Source organism: Glandiceps talaboti, chromosome 2 (assembly GCF_964340395.1).
Source record: "Glandiceps talaboti chromosome 2, keGlaTala1.1, whole genome shotgun sequence".
Lineage (NCBI taxonomy): Eukaryota > Metazoa > Hemichordata > Enteropneusta > Spengelidae > Glandiceps > Glandiceps talaboti.
This window is the reverse complement of record NC_135550.1, coordinates 4,836,549-4,860,241: the sequence shown is the minus strand read 5'-3', so window position 1 is coordinate 4,860,241 and position 23,693 is coordinate 4,836,549. Positions and strand designations below refer to the sequence as shown.

Sequence of the window (23,693 nt, the reverse complement as noted above, 5' to 3'; positions counted from 1 at the left end):
ATTGACGGTTGAGTCATGAGAAACAGAGAGATAAGTATAAGACCGCCCTAATAAGGGCTCTGGAAATTTTATTTTACTAACGATAGACCCCCACTAAGTTGTATTAGTGCTCTTTGTGAGACACATCTTTGGTCAAATCACAGATAACAGCATAATTTCTAGATCTTATATTATGTTGCTGTGAAGAGATATGGTTTGTACCCAATAATCTTAATGTCTTCATGTTTGTCTTTGAAAAAAAAAGTGTAATGCATGGCCATTGTCTTCCAGTTAGTGGACAGCCTTCAGTGATTGAAATATTCATTGTTATCATTCTTAGATACTCTTGGAATAAAATGCTAATAGTAACGTTTCAGTCAGATCAATACAAATTTTCTAGATCGGTGTTTTATCAATCACGACATGTACGTACGTTTTGCCTGAACAATAAAGACGTTATCAAGATCACTCATATGATGACGCTCTATGAAGACTAGTAGACCACCGGTCTTTAACTCCATCATCGTCCCCTTTGATCAACATCCACAACAAAATCACAGCTGAGGACACACTCAACGACATTTATTTGTCATTTATTTGACATTTTGTACATACATCAACCATATAGTAGGCACATATGTTCTATAAAATCTGTTGGCATAATATTTAGTTTTAATGAGTGATTTGCATAATTAATGGTATTTAGCTATTACGCCATGTCTATAGAATGCAAGCTTCAAATTTCATATAATTTCGCACACATATCCTACAAAGCCTGTTGGTATAGTCTTTAGTTTTAATAAGTAATTTGCATAATGTTTGATGCAGTTTTTTATGTAGTATTTCATTGTGCTGTTTAATTTACATAAATAATCATTTTTGATATATCTTTACAATGCAAGCTTTAAATTTCAGATAATTAGTACATGCATTGATAGTAAGAAGTGTATGTCATGATGTGTCCTTTAAAGCTTGTAACGTTGATGTAGCTTATATTGTTAATGGTTCATTTGCATAATTAATTACATTTCGAGGCAATATGTTAAATAATTTCATAGTTTCATGTAAGTAATTTTCCAATTAAGAGGTACATCATGTATACCTACCTATAGCTCATAATTTTGCATTCCAATAATGTGTGTAGGACCAAAAATCTATGGGTTTGCCCTTGCGGGATCCATTCATTTTCAATCTGGTCATAAATCAAGTAATTCGATCACATGTACAAACAAATGGTAATTATTAAAATCTGATCAAATTGATGGGATCATCATGGTACTTTACAATGGTGTCAGTGGTGGGGTGTAGTAGCATTAGGATTTGGACCGGTGTCAGCAGTGGGATCAGGCCAAAATAACAAAATACTGCAAAGTTAGATAAAAAGGAGTTAAAGTAAAATGTGACCATCCCCAAATTTCCAGTTTCTAAAATGTGGCTCTCCCTGAGGACAGATTTGTAAAAAGTGACCCCCACCCACCCCTTACTGAAGGGTCCTCTATACCCTCTCTGTATTGTGGTGCTGATATCAACGATGAGGGCACACTCCAAGGACACGTTCGCCAAGCCGTACCGTCCGAAGAACAGCCGCGGCACTGTTCCACAGTTGTAAGGTACCATTTCCGGGTGTGAAGTTGGTGGATCCAGCCTACCCTCTGTACTAGATCCCAGCATAGTCATAAAAGGTACGTAATTCAAAAGTGTGCGAGATATTTTAGGGCAATGTTGACAGGCAAGATTGGACAGGTGGTCCTGTAGTCTGTACGCTGGACTACCATGCTTGCAGTTAAAGGTTACATCATACATGAGGTGAATGCGAAAGATTTATTATTGTATCAAGGTGCAGCTGTTTGAGGTATGTGTGCATGGTGGACGTGGGTGGGATGGGGTGGGTGGGAAGGGGGTTATCTAGGTATTAAGTTACATGAATATCGGAAGCCTGCCGACCAATTTTGAAGGTACACCGGCCTTTTATGCCAGGGACCCAATCTTAAACCAACGTTAACCTGAAGGGCTACGGGTCTCTTACACAGGAGTAAGGTTCGACCACTTTTATGATACCAGACAATTTGGAGGCCATTTATTTATGAGTGCCATGAGCAAAACTCCTATTTGACCCAAGATAGGGTGTTCCACAGTCAGACCTGTGTGGATCGATAACCCAGTAACCCTGAAACCCTGAAACCCTCAAAATGTATACCATATTGTAGAAATACCCTGATACTGTTACCAGGGTACTTAAAGTGGCCATATGAATATGAATTTTTGGTATATATTTTTTATTTGTAATTGATAGAACACTTAAATATATTTTTCTACTTGAAAAAACTATGTCAAACAACACATACCAAGCCCTTGTTTGCATGTAAAACGTTTGTTATTGTACATACAATAAATCATTTTACACACATTTGTTATCAGCTTTTTGAAATCTATTGATTTACAAACATAGACTTTAGTACTGTCATGTGATGCAGGGCCTAGGGTTGGTGAAAATAACTTTAGCACAAGATAAAATCAGGGTGAAGTTGTAGTTCACACTGTCACTTGATAAATGCAAATATGTAAGATTTTGTCAATATCAGTATTTAGTAAGTCAACTTCTAAACTTAGAATTGCAATCTGACTTTAATCTTAATCTATTGAGAGAGTCATTGTGTACAAAACAAAGGATCTTTCGGTGTACTCACTTCTCTTGCATGATCCTAAAACTGAGCATAAAGATGTTTTATTTTTTTTAACCCCCTCCCAAATAGCTGTTCACAAGAAATCATAACCATGACAACACAAGTACCACACAAGGTTGCTGACCTTACTCTGGCTGGATCAGGTCAAATGATGATTCACATGGCAGAGAGTGAAATGCCGGGTCTAATGAACCTCAGGAAACAACACGGATCAACCAAACCATTGAAAGGTGCAAGAATTGCTGGATGTTTACACGTAACCAAGGAAACGGCAGTACTCATAGGAACCTTAGTAGAACTTGGAGCCCAGGTAATGTAATGTGAAGTATGTGTTGAGTGACATTTTTAAAAATGTTTGTGAAAAGTATACTATTTGTACTAATAAAAAGGAGTAAAATGCTTGACTTTTAATGATCTACAAGGGAAATAATTGTTAATAATTTAGGAAAGGGAGAGCAACCTTGGCAGCCTAGTTAGAATAAAGCATTAGAATTTATATGTTATTTATGGTAACAATTTTCTACAAAAACCTTTATATTTTGTGTGAATATTTGCATAAAACCGATCATAATATATCAGTATGTACAAAAATGTATTTGGTTTGGATGATGACAATGATGCAAAAAGACAAAACAATACATAAAGAAAACATAACACCAAAAAACAAACAAACAGACAAACAAACAAACAAACAAACAAACAAACAAACAAACAAACATAAAAAGAGACTTTGCCAGTGTTGATCCCAATGTTTGGATCCCACAGTTCTGGATTATGAATGGAAACATAGGGTTTGAATTGTATCATTCTTTAGTTCATGAACACCAACCAGACAACTGTTTTTTTATACCTAAATGTCCATCCTCATCCAACTTTGGCATTTAATTTAGGAACGCCTTTTTTTTTTAACGAAAGGATACAATATGTTAATCATCACCAAATGTGTAAATGATACAAGAAAAGTTTAGTAGCATCAAAACATCTTGTTCAAATCTTCCAGAGTGTCCATAGTGGAGATTCTGGTACACCCTATTTCAACAAACCAGAATAATACATTCAGTTTTGTTAAAATATCTAAGTAGAATGTTTTCCTTTTAGTGGAATTTTGGAGAGTGCTCAAAAGTGGTAATTAGGATAGAAGTACGGTCATTCTCGTTAACCTAGTCATACTAATAATATTCATTCAATACCAATCAGTGTGGTTGCATCAATCATAGTCAAAGTGATTATACATCGTGTAGCCTGTCACACCATTTGATGTGGGCAAGAAGAAGTGTTCACCATCACAAACTCCTTCTCTAAAGTTGTCTGAGCTCCTATCAAGGAATATCATTGGGGAAAAATGTTCATGACTCGCTATAAGATCCACCACACCAATTCAACAACAATGAAGGGTCAGTCAAAGTTGGTGGTAGTAATTTGTTCTTTTGTCATAATTTCAGGTTCAATGGTGCAGCAGCAATAACTTTTCAACCCAAGACAATGTAGCAGCAGCATTAGTTAAATCTGGTATCCCTGTGTATGCATGGAAAGGAGAAACTGATGAAGAATTTGTCTGGTGTATGCGGCAAACATTGGTTTTCTCAGATGGTCAGCCACTCAATATGTTAATGGATGATGGAGGAAATCTATCTAAATTGGTACATACTGACTATTCACAATACTTGGCAGGTACAGTACAACATCAGGAATTTCACAAGGATTTTAAAAATTACAGGGTTATATCATAGAATCTCCACTCACCAGTGGATGGCCTATGGTTATATATATTCTAAGAAATGGAGAGTATGCTGTACACTGTATTGTTCACCCTTTTTCAAGCAAACCGATTTTTTCATTAGCTTTCATAGCCTGTTGATGCTCGTGAAAGCTAGAATGTGGGTCAACTTGAAAATATTTTTCCACTGATGCAGCATCTATGGTTTTACAAATTATTTGAATGGCTAAGAACAGTGGACAGATTATGAGTCATAGAAAGGTGATGAAGAAATTTATACTCGGAATCTGTTTGCTTGAAATGAAGATGATTGTGTTTGTTTGATATTTTACTGAATTGATAAATTTAGTTTTACACGTTTTACAGTACTTCCTGCAAATTTCTATGTGAACAATATTCAACAGATATTCAGAGTTTATTTGAGAAAAGTCCTTTTTTTATTAATGTTTGTCATCTTTTATTTTCATAGATTTATTTATTTTACTTTATATTCATTCAGGCTGATATTTTTAAAAATCAGAGCTTTTTATCACAGCTTTGATTTATATGTATAGAAATATTTGTGAAATATTTATTAGATTGTGTGTTTAACTCATAACTTGACTTTTTCTAAAAAAAAAGAGTAGCATACAGTGACCTGTTATCGTGTTTATCAATTTCTACAAGTTCTCATGTCTATCATTGTGTGTATATTTAGGTCTGAAAGGAATAAGTGAAGAAACATACAGTGGTGAACTTATTCTAAGAAAGATGTTAGTAGATGGAAAATTGAAAGTACCTGTCATCAGTGTCAACACATCTGTTGTTAAAGGAAAGTTTGAAAATCTGTATGGCTGCAGAGAATCTGTGGTAGATGCTGTTAAAAGAGCCACAGATATAATGTTAGCAGGCAAGGTACAGTACTTGTAGATATGAATACTGCTTTCTACTAGTTAAGGCTAGTTGATTTGGAGCTAATGATACATTGATAACAGCTCAGTTACCATGAAAAGGACACAACAAGAAACTTCAAAAGGCATCTGTAAAACTAGACCAAACAATGTAAACATGTCAAAAGACACAAATTACTTAAGAATAACATTATATTGATTTGTATTTTCGCATGACAAACAGGATCTGAGGGACTTTATTATCTATGGATATTCATACTTTAACCAACTGAACTGAACTAATGAATCATATCAACTGTTTAAGTTTGTGAATCTGAAATCTAACATGCTTTAAGTTTGACTTAATAAACTAAAACTTACTACCTAAATGGAAGACTTACTTTGATTGTGTGAAAAGGGTCAACAGATGACTTCAAGCTCATCTTAGAATATTGGAATGGTGGTGGTGGTTTGCTGTCAATATGTTAGGTTATCTTTTGTATCTAAAATCTGCTGTCTGTCTATTTGTATTTATGTTCCACAATATTCTGTATATTGCCAAACAGGTTGTGGTTGTTGTTGGTTTTGGTGATGTCGGCAAAGGTTGTGCCTTTGCATTCAAGAACTTTGGATCCCGTGTTATTATCAGTGAAATTGACCCAATCAATGCCTTACAAGCTGCCATGGAAGGTGAGCTGAATTTAGTCACTACTAACTCATGATATGAGGGTCATGTGATTGATATGCAATGTTATTGAACCCATCTGTTGCAATTTCTGACACAGCCATGGCATATTAACATTGAGAAAATGAGTCCGTTGCTCAAAATAACACAGCCATGGTATATTAACATTGAGAAAATGAGTCCTTTGCTCAAAATGTCTTTTTTAAATATTATTCTAATAATTGGCTCTATCTTTGCCTAACTGCAACAAATAACTGGGGTTATTTAACACCAGATCTTACACTGACTGATAATATGAGAACCATGCATGTTCGATATTAAATTTTGATAGGGTTATCACCTTACAATGATGTCACACTAACTGATAATATGAGGACCCTGATTAATATTCAATGCTGATAACCTTATCAATGCATTCCAACAACTTATGGATTGTTTAAATATATGCAGCATTTAAAAGTTGCTACAGAATTTTATACATGTTTAAAAGAAAATACTTTTCTGTTTTTTGTTTGATGTCATAATTTCCATTGTTATCACCCTGTGATGAGTATAGTTATAATTCTGTGATGATTCCATATAAAATGATAAGTGTCCTGACCATAGTGTCTAAAAATAAAGTACATCTAAAACATAACTTTAAGTTGGATAATGTTGTTGTCATTATAATGGTAAAATTCAGCAACAAATTTAATAATCCCAGTATGACAAGAAAGCTATATCCACATACTAGATTGAAAACAATATCTAATATAATGCTTAATCATTACAGTCAAATGTTTATTTTGGTGACCAGTATTTCTCTTTTCTCATCTCTTTAGGTTATGAAGTAACCACAATGGAGGAAGCCTGCAAAGAAGGCAGAATATTTGTGACTGCAACTGGTGACTGTAATGTTATTACATCTCAGCATTTCTTACATATGAAGGAAGATGCTATTGTTTGTAATATGGGTCATTATGATAATGAAATAGATCGACATTGGTTGGAAGAAAATGCAAAAGCAGATTCCATTAAAACAGGGGTTAGTAAGGATCTTTGTGTATTTTGATTATGTGAATTCTAGAATTGATATTGTTCAATTGTCAGTTAAAAAATTGACAGCAGAGCGCCCTCTAATGAAAGGCAGAACATTTTTGTAGTGGGTAAAAATAATAAAAACTATAGGTTTGCTTGTGATTCGCCAAGTAGGATAGGGGTTCAGTGGCACATCAAATTGGTTAGTTCATTCAACTTTCTTTAAATTTCACTTTTTTGTTATACATGTTTACTTTATTTACTTTAATATTACAGGTAGTCAGGTATACCTTGTCCAATGGTCGTCACATCATCTTACTTGGAGCAGGTGGTCCTGTCAATTTAGCATGTGCCAGTGGTTGTCCAAGCTTTGTCATGTCAAACGTTTTTTCAACTCAAATCCTTGCCCAAATAGAATTGTTTACCAAGGAGGGTAAATATGAAATAGGGGTTCATTCACTACCAAAGAAGGTAAGTATACATTTCAGTAGTGTGAAATAGAAATATTCATCTAGGCCTGACTCCACAGATATTATTGAATGTTCAGGTCAAATGGAAAACTATCTTTTTTTATCAAACATCGCCTCCTCTGCGATCAGGCTAAAAAATGTAAACATATACCAAGAAGGTCAATTCAGGCAAAATAACGAAGGTAAAATAGCAATGAACGATTAGCCGACATCTACATCGGATTTTAATTAGATTGGATAACATTGTACATAATGAATGTTGAAATTTCTTACATGGACTAACTAAATGTTGGTGTGACTTTTTGTTTTCAGCTTGATGAAGAAGTTGCACGAAACCATCTTGAAAGAATTGGTATTAAATTGACCCAGCTGAGTGAGGACCAGGCAGGATATTTGGCAATACCAACAAACGGACCGTTCAAACCAAACCACTATCGATACTAATTCTATTACCCACTCTCTCTGTCAAATACAATCATTTTATAGCTTTACTCAAGTCAGATCAGTTGAGAATGATACTTTATGACGGACACAATATCAAAACTTGCTTTGAAATATTCAGTATTTAGCCCAATGGACACAGCCTGAGTGGGAGCTATAGGAATGAACCTTGTCCATGGATTCCTGCATCCATATCCCTGACACCCATGGCTCAATTGCAACCAAACCAGGCACAAATGTTAAACACTGTGTATAGGATGGATCTTCAAGTCACTTAATTTTGTAACCTTGACCTTCTAGGCAAAATGGCCGCCATATCTGTGATAATAATACAGATTTTGCCTCATATCCCCAAATGTTTGATACATACCAACATGTTGAAGTGTCGGTCCGCATATTATCAATAGTGCGCTATCTAATTAGATCTTGACCTTTGCACTTGACCAAATACAACCTGTGAAAAAACATCAGTGCATTTGCATGAAGCTACAAAAGGGGAATTTGCTGTTTGCAGTTACTTTGTTGTTTTTACCAAATTTTGTCTTTGCATGAATTTTTCCTCGGCTCACTTCATTTTTTCATGGATTGATCCAAAATATTATCATTTGACATTGTAAAATCTGTGATCATGAAGTAAGTATTCTAATTTATTGAAGGTATGTTAGAACAAAAGACAAATGTTATCATCAGAGAAGACAAATGGGGATGAAAGTAAAGCCGCTAGAAATCAGCTTTCTGAGAAATGACAAGTCTCTGTAGAAGACAGTCCCCTCAAATACTTAAAGTTCTATGTGACTACATTTTGTAAATAGTGACATGATTTAAAAAGAAATTAGTGGCAACAGATAAATACTAAAAAGTGTCTGTGATATGCAGGAAACAACTCGAATTCTAATAATTGACCCTGAAGGTCAAACTCTAGGTCAAAGATCAAGTCTCAAACGAAAGTTTACACCAAATAATGGGGATAAACACTTGAATGGCTTATATATGTACTAGTATTAAAACTTTTTAGTTATGTGACAAATTATGATTATTCACTATAAATATGGCCACCATTCAGTAAACATTGATATGAGCACCAGAAGTAATAGATATGTACATGTATTTCTTGTTCTTCATTACCTTTAGATGTGAGTTTAAAATAAATTGGCCACACGTCAATGCTACAGCCTGTCTGCAGTATGCAAGAAATAGCTTGAATTTGATTACTGACCCAGAACGTCAAGATCAAATGTCACTGTGTTGCTAAAAAGCTTGCATGTGATCATATGAGGTTAGACACTTGAATGGAACCTCTATGTATTGAAGTTTTTGAGTTATGCAGTACTGTATTGATTTGTTACTGCAAATATAGCTGTCATTTGGTAACAAGTGATATGAGCATCAAAAGAATTCGTGGTGTATATTTCTTTTCTTCTATGTTACCTGTGACCATGATTGAAAAGAAATTGGCAACAAATAAATACTACTAGTGTTGTCTGTAATAGGCAAGAAATGGTTTGATTTTGATAATAGGCCCTGAAGGCCAAGGTCAAAGGTCAAGGTCTCATAAGAAAGGTTGTACCTGATAATATGGAGGAAGACACTTGAATGGAAACTTAAGTTATGCCGTAAAGATTGATATTTAATTACAATTATGGCCGACGTTCGGTCAAATTTCCATACGTCACACAACAAAGTGATGTGCATATATCCCATATCATATGTCATATATTATAATAATAATAATAATAATATATTTCAAGGACCTAGCTCATACACCAATAAATTGAACAAAAAGACTCATTACAATACACAGTTAAGAACAGTCAACAATGATTTCATGATACTGTTGTAGTGATGCATCCTCGAATAGATAAATATAATTAATCAATGAATAATAAATAAATAAATAAATAAATAAATAAAAATAATAAATTACGCTGCTCAAATAATCGAAAAGTGCGCGTTACTACTGCAACACTTAGAATTAGAAACACCAACATTTTCTGCTGATCCTCACAAGTATTTAATTAGCTTATACATAAGATATAACGAATTAACATAACATGTTAGGAAATATGCATTTCATTCATACCAAACACGATATGTAACATGATGGATGCAGCCTGTATATCAGGTATAGTGTAGAAAGTTTAGTTGACGAGGTGTATTACTCAACGTTGGGGGCGCACTCTGAGAATACGTTAAAATATTGTACATTTATTGCCATATGTTCGTAAAGTACTATTTCCGGTGACACTTTGAAGTAAGTGGGTACCGACTGCTCTCGGTAGGACCCCAGCATAGTTATAAAGGTATGTAATTCAATAATTGTCCCAGACGGTAAATATGACAAAAATATAATGGGACAATGATAGTAGAATTGAACCAGTGGCCAGGTAGGCTGGAAAAAATAAGTTTAGCAACTTCGTACAGGGTGTGGTTTCAGTACAGTGGCCAACTCTAGAAGGGGTGAGGCCAATACTGCTAACCCAGACCACATTTTAGACCAAATGAAACCAAAATCCTGCCAATACCCCCTTTATGACCATTACCACGTCGGCATTTGTTTGAAAATAAGGACATATAGATAGGTGATCATTTAGAGGCATACAGTTTCAAACTATACTCGTTTTTGAAAGCCAAAGCGCAAATGAATAATGTCTTCAATACCCCAACTTTAATCTCAATACATTATATGGCTATTAATTGTCTACATTTCTCTCTAGGACCCCTGCCGTAAATTCTGCTCGTTTCCTAAAGTTACCCACCAAACATTTCTCTTCGTGCACAAGAATACAATAGATTAGCATAGGGGTCATTTTATCTTCAGTGACGTTACATGTATATTCGATGCTGGCTAGTGTTTAACTCACGGGACGTGACGGATTTTACACATTCAAGGTCAGATACAACTCCAAGGTTAATAATAACAAAGACACAGTCAAAACTGACAGCAGGGTACTGTGTCCAATCACATTAAAAAGTTATAAATATTGCCATTCTTTTGTACAGTGCAGTAGAAACAGACTTTTGCTGAAAACAGTGCATATGGCTTGAATTGTCTAACTTCCTAACTCACAAACAACAGGGTAACTTATCTACGTCTACATCCCCACTGTGACCAGCACTTCTATAATTATTTCTTCAGCATTTGAAGTTGTCTGAGTGGTGTGTGTACGTCGAATGTTATGTCACATGAGTGCAAAACCTTGACACCATCAATTGTACCATGATAGTATATAGATCTAGCTTAGTTTTCAAGCAACCCCTCTTTCCCTAGTATGAATGTTTCAATAATTATCCAGGTAAATCCGTCATCAGAGCACTTCATGAAGTCAAACGAAGTACTTTTCACCATTCTCAAAATTATATATTATCAAATCGAGTAGTCAGTTAGTTCCTTCCGGGTCAGCTGTCGGCTTCTGGTAAAATTGTAAACCTTTTAATTGACACGGATTAGGTGAAACAATCTACAATCTTGCCACTCTACCTACATATATTGTAAAATGTGCCTGAGCTCCCGTAAGATTAAGACAATACGAAAAGACAAAGGTATATAAGGGTATAAATAAAAGTGCATGTTGCACCCGAGTATTTTTGTGTTTCAAATAGTTTGCATGTAAAATCTTCGCAAACTATCATCAGAATACATTTCTGAAGATGTAAGATTTCACAGGGCATACCTTCTCGATGAATTTTTCACGCTGACTAAAGGTGGTTAATAAAAGCCACTCCACTGCCTGGCATGGTTTCAACTTTCAGACGATAAATAGGAGTGCGTACACACACACACACACACACACACACACACACACACACACACACACACACACACACATATATATACACAGACAAAGAAACCAAAAGGTCATACACAGACAGAGAAACCAAAAAGCGAATCGAAGCCATTTACAAATTTGTGTTAAGGTCGAATAATGTAGGAAACAATCATATGAAAGTTGAATTTTTTCACTCTTTGCGATGAATGACTGTGACATGATATGTAAGTTCTCAATATTCTACTTATTTTTGGTACGATTGAGATGAAACTTGCCAAAGTAGCGCAAAATACGGCGACCTATACCATGACTCAAAAGTCGATCACGGCATGCATGAATGAATGAATGAATGAATGAATGAATGAATGAAATTTATTTCACCAGATAACAAAAATAAGCTACACTTTCAAAGAAACATACGATACAAATATACACCAGATTTAAACTGAATGCCTTCCGTAAGGGCAAAGTTTTGAGTTTGTCGTTCCTACAGACAATTGTTGGAATACAACAGAACATAAGTATGCAATAAGTTATTTTTTCTCATGATTGCTATTTGCCCATTGCTGTTAGTGATCTCCTGGCCAACGATAACATGTAATGTAAAGCTTTATAGAATGTTGTAGCATAGCACTCAATGTAGAAAAAGTTTTAAAGGCCAAAAAAAGAAAATTGTTTCTGGTCAGCGCCCATCACTTAACCCCCCTTCCCGCGTTAATTTTTTTTCATGTTTGTCCAGCTAATTCAGTCTGCAGATGAAAGGGAAAACACAAAAGTAATTCTCCCTACATTAATTGCCACCAGTGAAGACATCTGCCCCACATACACACATGCTGTAAAGTACTAAATATAAAGAACAGTAACTGCAATAAGTCGCATCGTCGCACCACTTTAGACAACATTTCCTGACGAGAAACTATATTTTCCTTTTTAGTGGCCAAGAAAAATATGCCAATAACTTATTACAACTAAAAGCTACATCAATAATATTTTCAGGACAGGTGCGCTTTGGTATCGCAAATGTATGTATCAAATTATATTGAATTTGAAGCGTGCATTCTTGAGATATAGCCTAATTACCGAAAACCGTTAATTATGTAAATTGCTCGTTAATATTCATGAGATGTTTACTGAAACCTAACCAGTTCTTGTCACTACCCTACAGAACACATACAATAAATTTCGTTTGAATTGAGCCAGTCGTTTTTTAGAAAATGGTAATAAAGTCGCACAACTTTGGACAACATTTCCTGACCAGAAACTATTTTATAAACATGTGTACAAAATTTTGTTTGAATTGAGCCAGCCGTTTTGGCGAAAACGATAACACAGACAGACACACAGACAGGCAGACACACACACACACACACACACACACACACACACACACACACACACACACACGTATATATAATCTTATTATAGTTGTGTATACAAGTCATTAAAGGAGTATAATGGACAATGATCAATCTTTTAGTCAAGCAAGTCAGACATATTGCAATATAAGTCGGAGGGACGGCTCACTAAATTTATAAATAAAAATTGAAACTTCACAATTCCTTTAACTCTGACATCGGTTCGATCACGTTTGCAAAGGAGGTCGTGATATATATACATATATATATATATATATATATATATATATATATATATATATATATATATATATATATATATATATATATATATATATATATTAATTAGTGAATTTAGTGAGCCGTCCCTCTGACTTATATTGCAATATGTCTGACTTGCTTGACTAAAACATTGATCATTGTCTATTACTCCGGATTCTTTAATGACCTGTATACACAACTATAATAAGATGCACCACTGTACTCCTTACAATCACTAGTGTGTACAGGTAAAATAACGAAGACTCTTTCAGGTTGTTGACTTCCCCTGCACGATCCTATTGCTTATGTTTATGTCAACCGGAACAGCTGTTCACAAGAAAGTTTAATCATGGCAAAAACACAAGTACCACACAAGGTTGCTGAACTTACTCTGGCTGGATCAGGTCAAATGATGATTCACATGGCAGAGAGTGAAATGCCGGGTCTAATGAACCTCAGGAAACAGCACCGATCAACCAAACCATTGAAAGGTGCAAGAATTGCTGGATGTTTACACGTAACCAAGGAAACGGCAGTACTCATAGGAACCTTAGTAGAACTTGGAGCCCAGGTAGGCCCTACTGTAACATGAATTTGAAAAATCCACAAGTTGATGTCAGTTTCCGCACACACTATTTCTTGCGAGACTTTACGATTTTCGCGATTTTATTATTATTTTTCCCGAATATGTAAAAAAAAGAAAAAAGTTTAGGGTCGGCGTGAAAAACTGGGTGGGGTGGGAAAACCGGAACCAAACAACTTTTTTATTTGGCCTAAGAGAAAATATTTTTCAATCAAATCTTCTCAGTGAACGTGTCTATTGACGACATTCTGTCGCATCCATATTTCAATAAACAAGATTTCCGTCAACGATGTAATATATGATACTTTTATGAAACAATCTAACTCGGGTGTTTTTCTTTACTAGTTTAATTACTTTTTTTGTTACAACATCAGGTCCAATGGTGTGGTTGTAACAACTTTTCCACCCAAGACAATGTAGCAGCAGCATTAGTCAAGTCTGGTATCCCTGTGTATGCATGGAAAGGAGAAACTGATGAAGAATTTGTCTGGTGTATGCGGCAAACATTGGTTTTCTCAGATGGTCAGCCACTCAATATGCTAATTGATTGTGGAGGACCGTTATCTAAATTGGTACATACTGACTATCCACAATACTTGTCAGGTACGGTACGGTACGGTATCAGTAATTTCCCCAAGTTTCAGAATAACAGGTTGTTGTAGTCTGAAAAAAGGGAAAGTATGCTGTATACGCTCTTCGCCTTTCTTTAAGCAAATAGATCCTGAATATTATTAGCCCTCAAACGGGCAATGCCCAAATGGGGTGTGTGGCATGACCCATGTCTATCCGTCGTCCGTCAGTGGAAAGTCATTCCTCTGACCTGTACACCCACGACTCATATTCAACCAAATCTGACACACACGTCAAATACAATAAGTACATGAATATGCGTGACCCTTCACGACCTTGACCTTTGTGGCACATTTTGACCAACAACTCAAGAAAAGTTTAGTTCACCATTCAAGTTTTTACCTCCACATTATCAATGGTGGAATTTCTAATGACACTTTGACTTTTGACGATGACCTCCATTTTCAAGTTCAAATAGCAAGAAATTTGTCTTTCAACCATTACGCAAGAAGTTGAATATACAGACACTCAATTCATGTGACCTCAGGAAATTTAAAAAACTTAGTAAAAATAGCGCCAATGACGTTGTAGCATAACTGTATAGTTTATGTTATTTAAAAATATTAAGTTATATAGACCATAGTTTTACTGTTGCCATGGGCATTATCTTAGTTGCTGGGTCAATTATGTTATTCTTTTAAATCTTATCCACCACACTGTGCATTATACATCACCATGTCATCGTTGCTATGGGAGTGGTTTTGTCACAGGATAGGATATATATATACATGTTGTCTGATGATCGCACTATGCGTGAAACCCCGAGTTACAACCAAGAAAGAGTTCCAGAATTACCAAAACTATATATATATATATATATATATATATATATATATATATATATATATATATATATATATATATATATATATATATATATATATATATATATATATATACACACACTAAAAGAATACATATATATAATATAATATAATATAATATAATATAATATAATATAATATAATATAATATAATATAATATAATATAATATAATATAATATAATATAATATATAATTTGTATATATATAAAATGCATAAGGAACTTGTGAGACAGTCCGAATAAATAGATGTAAACTCCGTCGACGTTTCGAATAAAAACTCTTCTTCAAGGCAATTATAGGCAAGACATATTAGGTAAACACCTGAATTTATCTGAATGTTATGGAACAGAACGACAACCGCGCATGGTTAATGGTTATACGTGTAAAAAGTTATAATATTCGCACGCACCAAATAGAACCCAATAGAACACGCCTGAAATATAAAATAAGTGTGGTTAGACTGGGAATGACATGAATAATCTATTAATTCCGAGGGGTTCCAGCGTTCCGAGACGGAAAATGATTTCCTCTTCCTCCAACCTCAATAGTTTCTCATCGCCAGAAACCTTACAAATTCCTGAAATAGACATATCTGATACACAGTGATCATTGGTAATTAAATGTATAGATATGGGATAGTTACGATTCTTCTGTCTGGTCAGACGGGGATGTTCCACGAAACGATCCCCAAGACGACGTACACATTTCTGACATGTAATGCAATACACTACGTTAGTACTAAAATAAGTAAATCTATTCGCCACACTGTTCTTAGGGCCAAATATATATATATATATCCATTTTTGGAATGTCTATTCATTAACCTGTTTATTTCTGTTGCTATCATTGCAATGATAGCAAATATACACCATCACTTGGCTGTTATGAGCATGATCTTGTCGGTAGGCATGCTTTTTGTACATTTTTGAATGTTTATTCATTTGCCTAATTTTTCACTCTTTCATCTTCGCAATGTACAATATCATTTGGCTGTTGATATTGGTGTAGTCTTGTTGCTAGGCATATTTGCATACGTTTTTAAACCATTATTCATTTGCCTAACCATCCCTGTCTATATCTTTGCGTTATACACTAGCAATTGGCTGTTGCTATGAGCTAAAGGCGTGATCATGGCTGCTAGATATGGCCAGTTGTGTCAAAATTTATTTGAACATTATCTACAGAATAATGCCTCCAGAAACATCCCCACCACATTTCAGCCCGTCACCTTGTAGTTTTCGAGATATAAAGTTTTGACCAAAATTGAGATGTTTAGCCCTAATTTGCATATCACTGATGAAATTCATCATGTTGTGAATACACTTTCATCTGCACATCCTCAAACGCATCCCCAATAAATTTCAGGCCAATCTGCTTGGTGGTTTTGGAATAAAGTATTTTTGACCAAAAAACACATTTTCAGCCCTAATTTGCATATTACTGATGGGATCAACATGTCATGAGACACACAGAGAGAGAGAGAGAGAGTGAGAGAGATGTGCAGACCAGGCTTTAGTATAGCACTATTTAACCTCAGTTCAGTTGTGCTAAAATGCTTTGTACCTAGAGACACCATTTAGTGTCTTCACCATGTTTGTCAAAATAATCTTTCTAGTCAAACTGAAGTGTTGACCTTGACCTTCATCTTCAAGGTCAAACGGCAGATATGCTCAATAATTTTGTAAGTTCAGTGTCTTTTAAGTGTGGACACCCCCATTACTAGAGGCATGCTTTGTATTCAGACACTTTTGTCCTTGACCTTCACATTCAAGGTGAAATGAAATATGCATAATAACTTCTGAATCAGTGATTTGTTCATAAGGCCATCCTTTTATAGTGTATATGTACACATAATAAATAATACATTGATAATAGATTAGTCCACACACCTCCATATTCAAGTCAGTTAGCAATTTTCTCCCTATTTTTGAAGTTTTCCATGTATAGACACAATTTGTGTTTATACATCCATACTTTAAGATACACTTTCTGTTTAGAAAATGGCATTTCACTTTCCTACCATCAATGTGTATGCTCAAATGGTAATTTAATTGCTTAATAAAGTTGAGAGTTGTTTCATCTAGACATTTAACCCCTGCATCTGGTCAGACCGACCATATGAATTGTCTTATGCAGTAAGTGTTTATTTCTCTTCTGTATTGTGTCCGGGTCAATTAACATCACTGTATGTTATGAGTAGACATTTCTTTGAATGATATTATGAACTTTCCAGCAAATTGTAGGACCATTATGTCTGACGCCGGCCCTATTAAGAGCACCTTTGACTTCTAGTTGACTTGAGTTTGTTAATTATTGCCATGGTCTGTATGATTGTTTATCTCAGTATGTTCATCATTGTGTATATATTTAGGTCTGAAAGGAATAAGTGAAGAAACATACAGTGGTGAACTTATTCTAAGAAAGATGTTAGTTGATGGAAAATTGAAAGTACCTGTCATCAGTGTCGACACATCTGTTGTTAAAGGAAAGTTTGAACATCTGTATGGCTGCAGAGAATCTGTGGTAGATGGCATTAAAAGAGCCACAGATATAATGTTAGCAGGCAAGGTACAGTAAATATATACATATTAATATTGTCAAACATGTATAGGTTTGACTAAACTGGGAACTAACCAAATTAGATGTACTTTCTGAAATGGAACTTAATTATATGTGAAATCACCTTTTGTATGTAAAGTCTGCCTTTCTATTTGTATATTGCCAAACAGGTTGTGGTTGTTGTTGGTTTTGGTGATGTCGGCAAAGGTTGTGCCACTGCATTCAAACACTTTGGATCCCGTGTTATTATTAGTGAAATTGACCCAATCAATGCCTTACAAGCAGCCATGGAAGGTAAGCTGTCATACTAACTCATGATATGAGATTCATATGGTTGGTATCCAATGTTCCTGAATTACCCATCTATTTCAATTGAATGGCACATTGACAAAGAGTACTTGGCTCAAAATGTGTGATTAACTATCACTACAGTGAAGTGTGTTAGTGAATTGTAACTTATTAGTCGACCCTATCTCAATGCACTAAAGGCAGCCATGAACAGGGTCATTACCGTAAAATGATCTCACACTAACTGATAATATAAGGAACATGTTGATATTCATGCAACATTAATGGCCCTATATGTTTGCCTTACATGCGGCTTCACTCAATCAAGGTAAACTCTGAGTTATCACCTTAATGATGATCTCACACAAACTTATGTTATAAGGAACATATTTGATATTGAATATGAGTTTTCCTTGTAACTAACAATGGATGCAATCCATCTGTACAATAGATCTAAAACAATGCCATTACAATATGTAAAAATGTGTAATTATCATGACAAGTGTTTTTTCAATATCCAACACCTGAAGGTTATGAAGTAACCACAATGGAGGAAGCCTGCAAAGAAGGAAGAATATTTGTGACTGCAACTGGTGACTGTAATGTTATTACATCTCAGCATTTCTTACATATGAAGGAAGATGCTATTGTTTGTAACATGGGTCATTATGATAAAGAAATAGATCGACATTGGTTGGAAGAAAATGCAAAAGCAGATTCCATTAAAAAAGGGGCAAGTGAAGATTTGTTAGTTTGTGTTTAAAGTTTCTGGTTTAAATTTATTCAATGTGATTTAGGGACCGATCAGTTTCTCCAGCCTGAGGGGGGGGGGGGGGTGGATTATTAAATCAGGCCAACAAAAAGTCACTAACCCCCCTATCTGTAAAACCAAAAACAGGCTGACCCCCCCCCCCATCACTTAATTCTAAAATATGATGGGAACCCCCCCCCCCCCCCCCCCCATATATAATATTCGCATATAATATAATTTTGATCATGACTCAGTGTGGACTGCTTGACTTCTTGCATCTACTTTATAAGATCCTGGCTTAGCACTATCATAATTCTAATTATTGACTACACAGGGTAAATATATTCAAAAAGGAGTTTAATAGCATCTTGACAGTGAAAGGTAGGGGGGAAAGCTTGAGAAGGGAATATGTACATCTCTTATGAGGGGTCCTAGGGAGTCTCCCCCTAGAAGCCCGGGAGGTTTTTTACTCTGAAAAGTCAATTTTGAGACTATTCAGACATATTCAGAAAATAATTTCCAAGCTTTACAAGACAGCACCAACATGTAAAAAGCAACTACATAAGGTTGGGAAATACTTTTGAAATATAGTTTGATAGGACCTTGACAGTAAGAGGTAGGGGGAAGATCTTGAGACTGGAATGTGTACACCTCATGTGTGTGTGGTAGGGTCCTATGGGTCTCCCCTAGAAGCCCTGGATGTTTTTACTCCGAAAAGTCATTTTTGAGACCATTCAGACCCTTTCAGACAATAATTTCCAAAGCCTTACAAGACAACACCAACATGTGAAAAACAACTACATAGGGTTGAAATACTTTTGAAATATACTTTGATAGCGTCTTGACAGTAAGAGGGGAAGAGCTTGAGACTGGAATATGTCCACCTCGTGTGGGGGGTCTGAGGGGTCTCCCTCCAGAAGCCCTGGAGGATTTTTACTATTATATCCAATTTTTAGGCTATTCAGACCCTTTCAAACAATAACTTAATCCATGCTTTACAAGACAGCAAGTATCAGAAACTATTCTTTATAACTTACAGTAAGGGTTGAAATATGTTCTTAAAAAGTTAAATGGCATCATCATATACATGTAGTAAAGGTCAGCACATCTAATGGTAGAATCATTGGTAGGGGAAATTTGGAGTTTAAGGCAATTTTAGACTATCTTGGCAAACATTTCACATCTTGAAAAGACAATATCATCTCAAATTAGAATAGGGTGAAAATATTTAAGAAAGTTTAATACCATTATGACAGTAAAAAGGTTGTTGGTGCATCTGATTGTTGGTTGAATGCATGAGTGACCTCTGGGGGTGAGGAAGTCCTTGGGGTTTTCCCCCTGGCAGATCTGGAGTTTTTTGCTTGAGATACTAAGGCAATGTTTAGGTTATTCATAACCTTTGAGGTAATATTTCCAATCTTCGAAAAGCTAACGTAAATGTACGTTTTAAAAGAGTTTCCTATATCACATAAAATGGATACGTAACATTAGTATAGGGGCATTAATATTGCATGTATAATAAAGTCACTGTATGTTAGAGAACTTTAGGTGGTCATACCTAGTGTATAATAGAAACTGGAATCTGATGAGATGGTGATTTGTAGTGTCAATAACATGACGAGTAGAACAATTTAGTTTAACTTCATTTATAAACTATCTATGAAAATTACCATTACGAAACCTTCAAGTTCACTTTTACCCCAAACTGCAATATAAGTGAAGCATTGATTGTGAAACAGCCAAGCATTTACATGACATGTAAATGCCATTGTAGAAAGGATTTTTTTCTTCGATCACAATCTAAAACACAATGAACCCCCCATTCCTCAATTTTCAAAACAGCATGACCCCCACACCCCCTGCCAATTTCAAAAACAGGGTGACACCCCCCCCCCCCCCCGAAGAAACTGACCGGTCCCTTAGAAATTTAGCATGAAAATTGTATAAAAGAATTACTGTGCCACCTGCACAGATATATGTGCAATTCTCAGTATGGCAGCATTCTGTTTGAATATAACACATTTAGTCAGCGTTTCAAATTGCAGTTGTCTTTATGCGTGACAGGGTGAACTTTTCTCTTCTGAATGCAATCTATGTGTTCCTTGTGCTAGTGTGTTTACAAAGATTATAGAAGTCAATATATATCGTGATAGACTTCCTATCTATCCACTTTTGATTCATAATTTTGGCCAATCATCTGGTCAAAAGTTCTGTTATTAATATTGTATTTATCTTACATTTAGCTTATTGTTGCAAAACAGCAAACCTGTAATATTTCTGATTTCTCCACAGAATAAAGTGTAATGCATCCCATCATTTGTTTACATGTCATCTCTTCATACCCTGACTGTAATTTGTTCATGACATCCTGCAGTCTTACATTGACTCATCACGGCCACTATCTATTCTATCAGGCAAATACATGAACTCACTCAGTATTCTATACATTTTCTATCTATTGCAGTATATCTACTTATTATACTTTAACATTACAGGTAGTCAGGTATACCTTGTCCAATGGTCGTCACCTCATCTTACTTGGAGCAGGTACTCCAGTCAATTTAGCATGTGCCAGTGGTTGTCCAAGCTTTGTCATGTCAAATGTGTTTTCTATTCAAATCCTTGCCCAAATAGAATTGTTTACCATGGAGGGTAAATATGAAATAGGGGTTCATTCACTACCAAAGAAGGTAAGCACTCTATAGTTGTTTCAAAGAGAGGTATCATTAACTATTAAAGCTGCACTGGCCATAACTGGAGTATTGTTTTTTGATCAGCTAACCAACAATATATTCACTGAAAATTGTTAAAATACTGATGATTAGACATTGTACGTGTATGTGTCTATTAGAGGTCTATTTTATCAATAAGTAGTATAGTAAAGCTTTTTACAATTATTTCCCCTGGCACAGATCTTTAGCTGCACAATGTGCCTTTACTCCCTCTACTCCCTGCCAATGGGAGCATACAATCCATTGCACCCTCTATAAGTGCATAGGATTAAAGCATTCACATTGCAACCTCTATCCTACCAGGTCCCCAATTATACAGCTGGGTGGACTGCGGCACAATCATGGTTCAAATCTTACCCAAGGACTTTAGCCACTCAGAAACAAACAGCTGTGATGGTGCTCAAACCTGCAACCTGCAGATTCAAAGCGGGCCACTCTAACCATTCACCCATCATGACTCCACAATCGTGTTGGAATAGCCAACAGCAAAGATGCCATATATATGTACAAGATGAACTTGATATTTCTCTGAAATCACAAATAATTGCAGGTGATATAATGCAATGAATCCAGAACCAACACTTTATGAAAATGTCTCTATTTCCTGGAGTGCCATTCTCCTTTAACTTGTACCACCATTGACAAACTTGACCAAGTTGGGATATTTCATCTTCTGTGGTCATTTAGAAACAAGCATAACTTACAGTAGTGGTTGATATTAAAACTACATGTTAGCATACAGGTGAATTATTAGAACCTTCCCATATTATAATACTACCACATACCACAGACAGTGAGAATCTTTATGTATTTTCCCCTTGAATTTCCTTGACAATTACATAAACAGATTCAATAGTTTGTTGTTTAACATACCAGGTACCTGACTTGTGTTGATGTGAATAAGTACTTGTGTTGATGTGAATAAGTACTATCAGTCTTTTTCATCAACATGCAGTGGAAGTGTGTCATCTTTCTTAAGATATTCTATAAATGTTCATTTTTGTTTATGCGAAATGCCATCAAGATTTGCAATATTTGAATTGTAATATATATTGCATATGTACATGTTCATGTAGAATATTATGTTACTCTCCACAGCTTGATGAAGAAGTTGCAAGAAACCATCTTGAAAGACTTGGTATTAAATTGACCCAGCTGAGTGAGGACCAGGCAGAATATTTGGCAATACCAACAAATGGACCGTTCAAACCAGACCACTATCGATACTGATGGATTCTACATCTCTCTCACAATGCAACCAATTTATACCTTTACTCGAGTCAACTCAGGTTGGATGATATGTTATCATGGACATATCAGATCAGAACTTGCTTTGGAATATTCAATATTATTTCAGATCATTCATTAATTTTTTTGGAATGGAAAAACTGTGTTTTAATCAGACTGCAAGAAATGGCCATGCTTGGGGTATGGGGTTAACAGTTTAGGCAGTTAGTGCAAAGTGAAGGGGCTAGTTTAAACTTTCGGTAAGTTTTCTCAAAATTAATTTTTAACGAGGTAGTATCACTTCTGCTTTGATTTGAATTGTCACTTTTTTGTATGGGCAAGGTCAAGGGTTCTTTTATAGTTGAGTATGATATACAGAGAATTACATGTATGTATATCTATATTGTGTTCTTGCATTCTCTAGGAATGGGGGGGGGGGGGGCTTGGGGCAACTCTATTTCAATTTGTCAGACACCTTCCTATAATCATTACAGCTTTCTGAAAACTCTTTCAACCAGGTAATAATTAGCCTGTAATGTGCAGACACCGGCAGCTGACCTGCAGGTTTTAATTTGCCTGTAGTGTGCAGATATCAGCAGCTGACCTGCAGGTTTTAGTATCTATTATTTTCATAATGTGCTGCATATTGTGAAAATTCACCAGAAATACAAATTAATGTTTATGAATTGGGGGTTGAAATTTCAAAGATAATATGACAAGTTGAAATGGATTTGCCACCACGTAAGTCTAAAATTTTAACTTTTGACATTTTTAACTTTTGTAATCATGTATTTCATATCATGACTGATGTTTTAAACAGATGGAGGACGACCAATACTCTGACGTAAATAT

The 23,693-nt window shown here is 35.4% G+C and overlaps 2 protein-coding genes across 2 annotated transcripts; both read left to right on the top strand.

The window, feature by feature from the left end:
• Nucleotides 1-1,542: 1,542 nt before the first annotated feature.
• On the top strand, nt 1,543-9,594 carry LOC144447413 (adenosylhomocysteinase-like). Its single transcript, XM_078137433.1, has 8 exons — nt 1,543-1,661; nt 2,733-2,973; nt 4,106-4,334; nt 5,078-5,274; nt 5,816-5,939; nt 6,756-6,958; nt 7,228-7,422; nt 7,734-9,594. The coding sequence occupies exons 2-8, from the start codon at nt 2,755-2,757 to the stop codon at nt 7,863-7,865; spliced, it is 1,299 nt and encodes a 432-aa protein (XP_077993559.1). The 5' UTR covers nt 1,543-1,661; nt 2,733-2,754; the 3' UTR covers nt 7,866-9,594.
• A 4,000-nt stretch (nt 9,595-13,594) lies between these two features.
• LOC144449582 (adenosylhomocysteinase-like) lies at nt 13,595-22,844 on the top strand. Its single transcript, XM_078140146.1, has 7 exons — nt 13,595-13,816; nt 14,203-14,431; nt 17,656-17,852; nt 18,014-18,137; nt 18,662-18,868; nt 21,382-21,572; nt 22,713-22,844. The coding sequence occupies exons 1-7, from the start codon at nt 13,595-13,597 to the stop codon at nt 22,842-22,844; spliced, it is 1,302 nt and encodes a 433-aa protein (XP_077996272.1).
• Nucleotides 22,845-23,693: the final 849 nt, after the last annotated feature.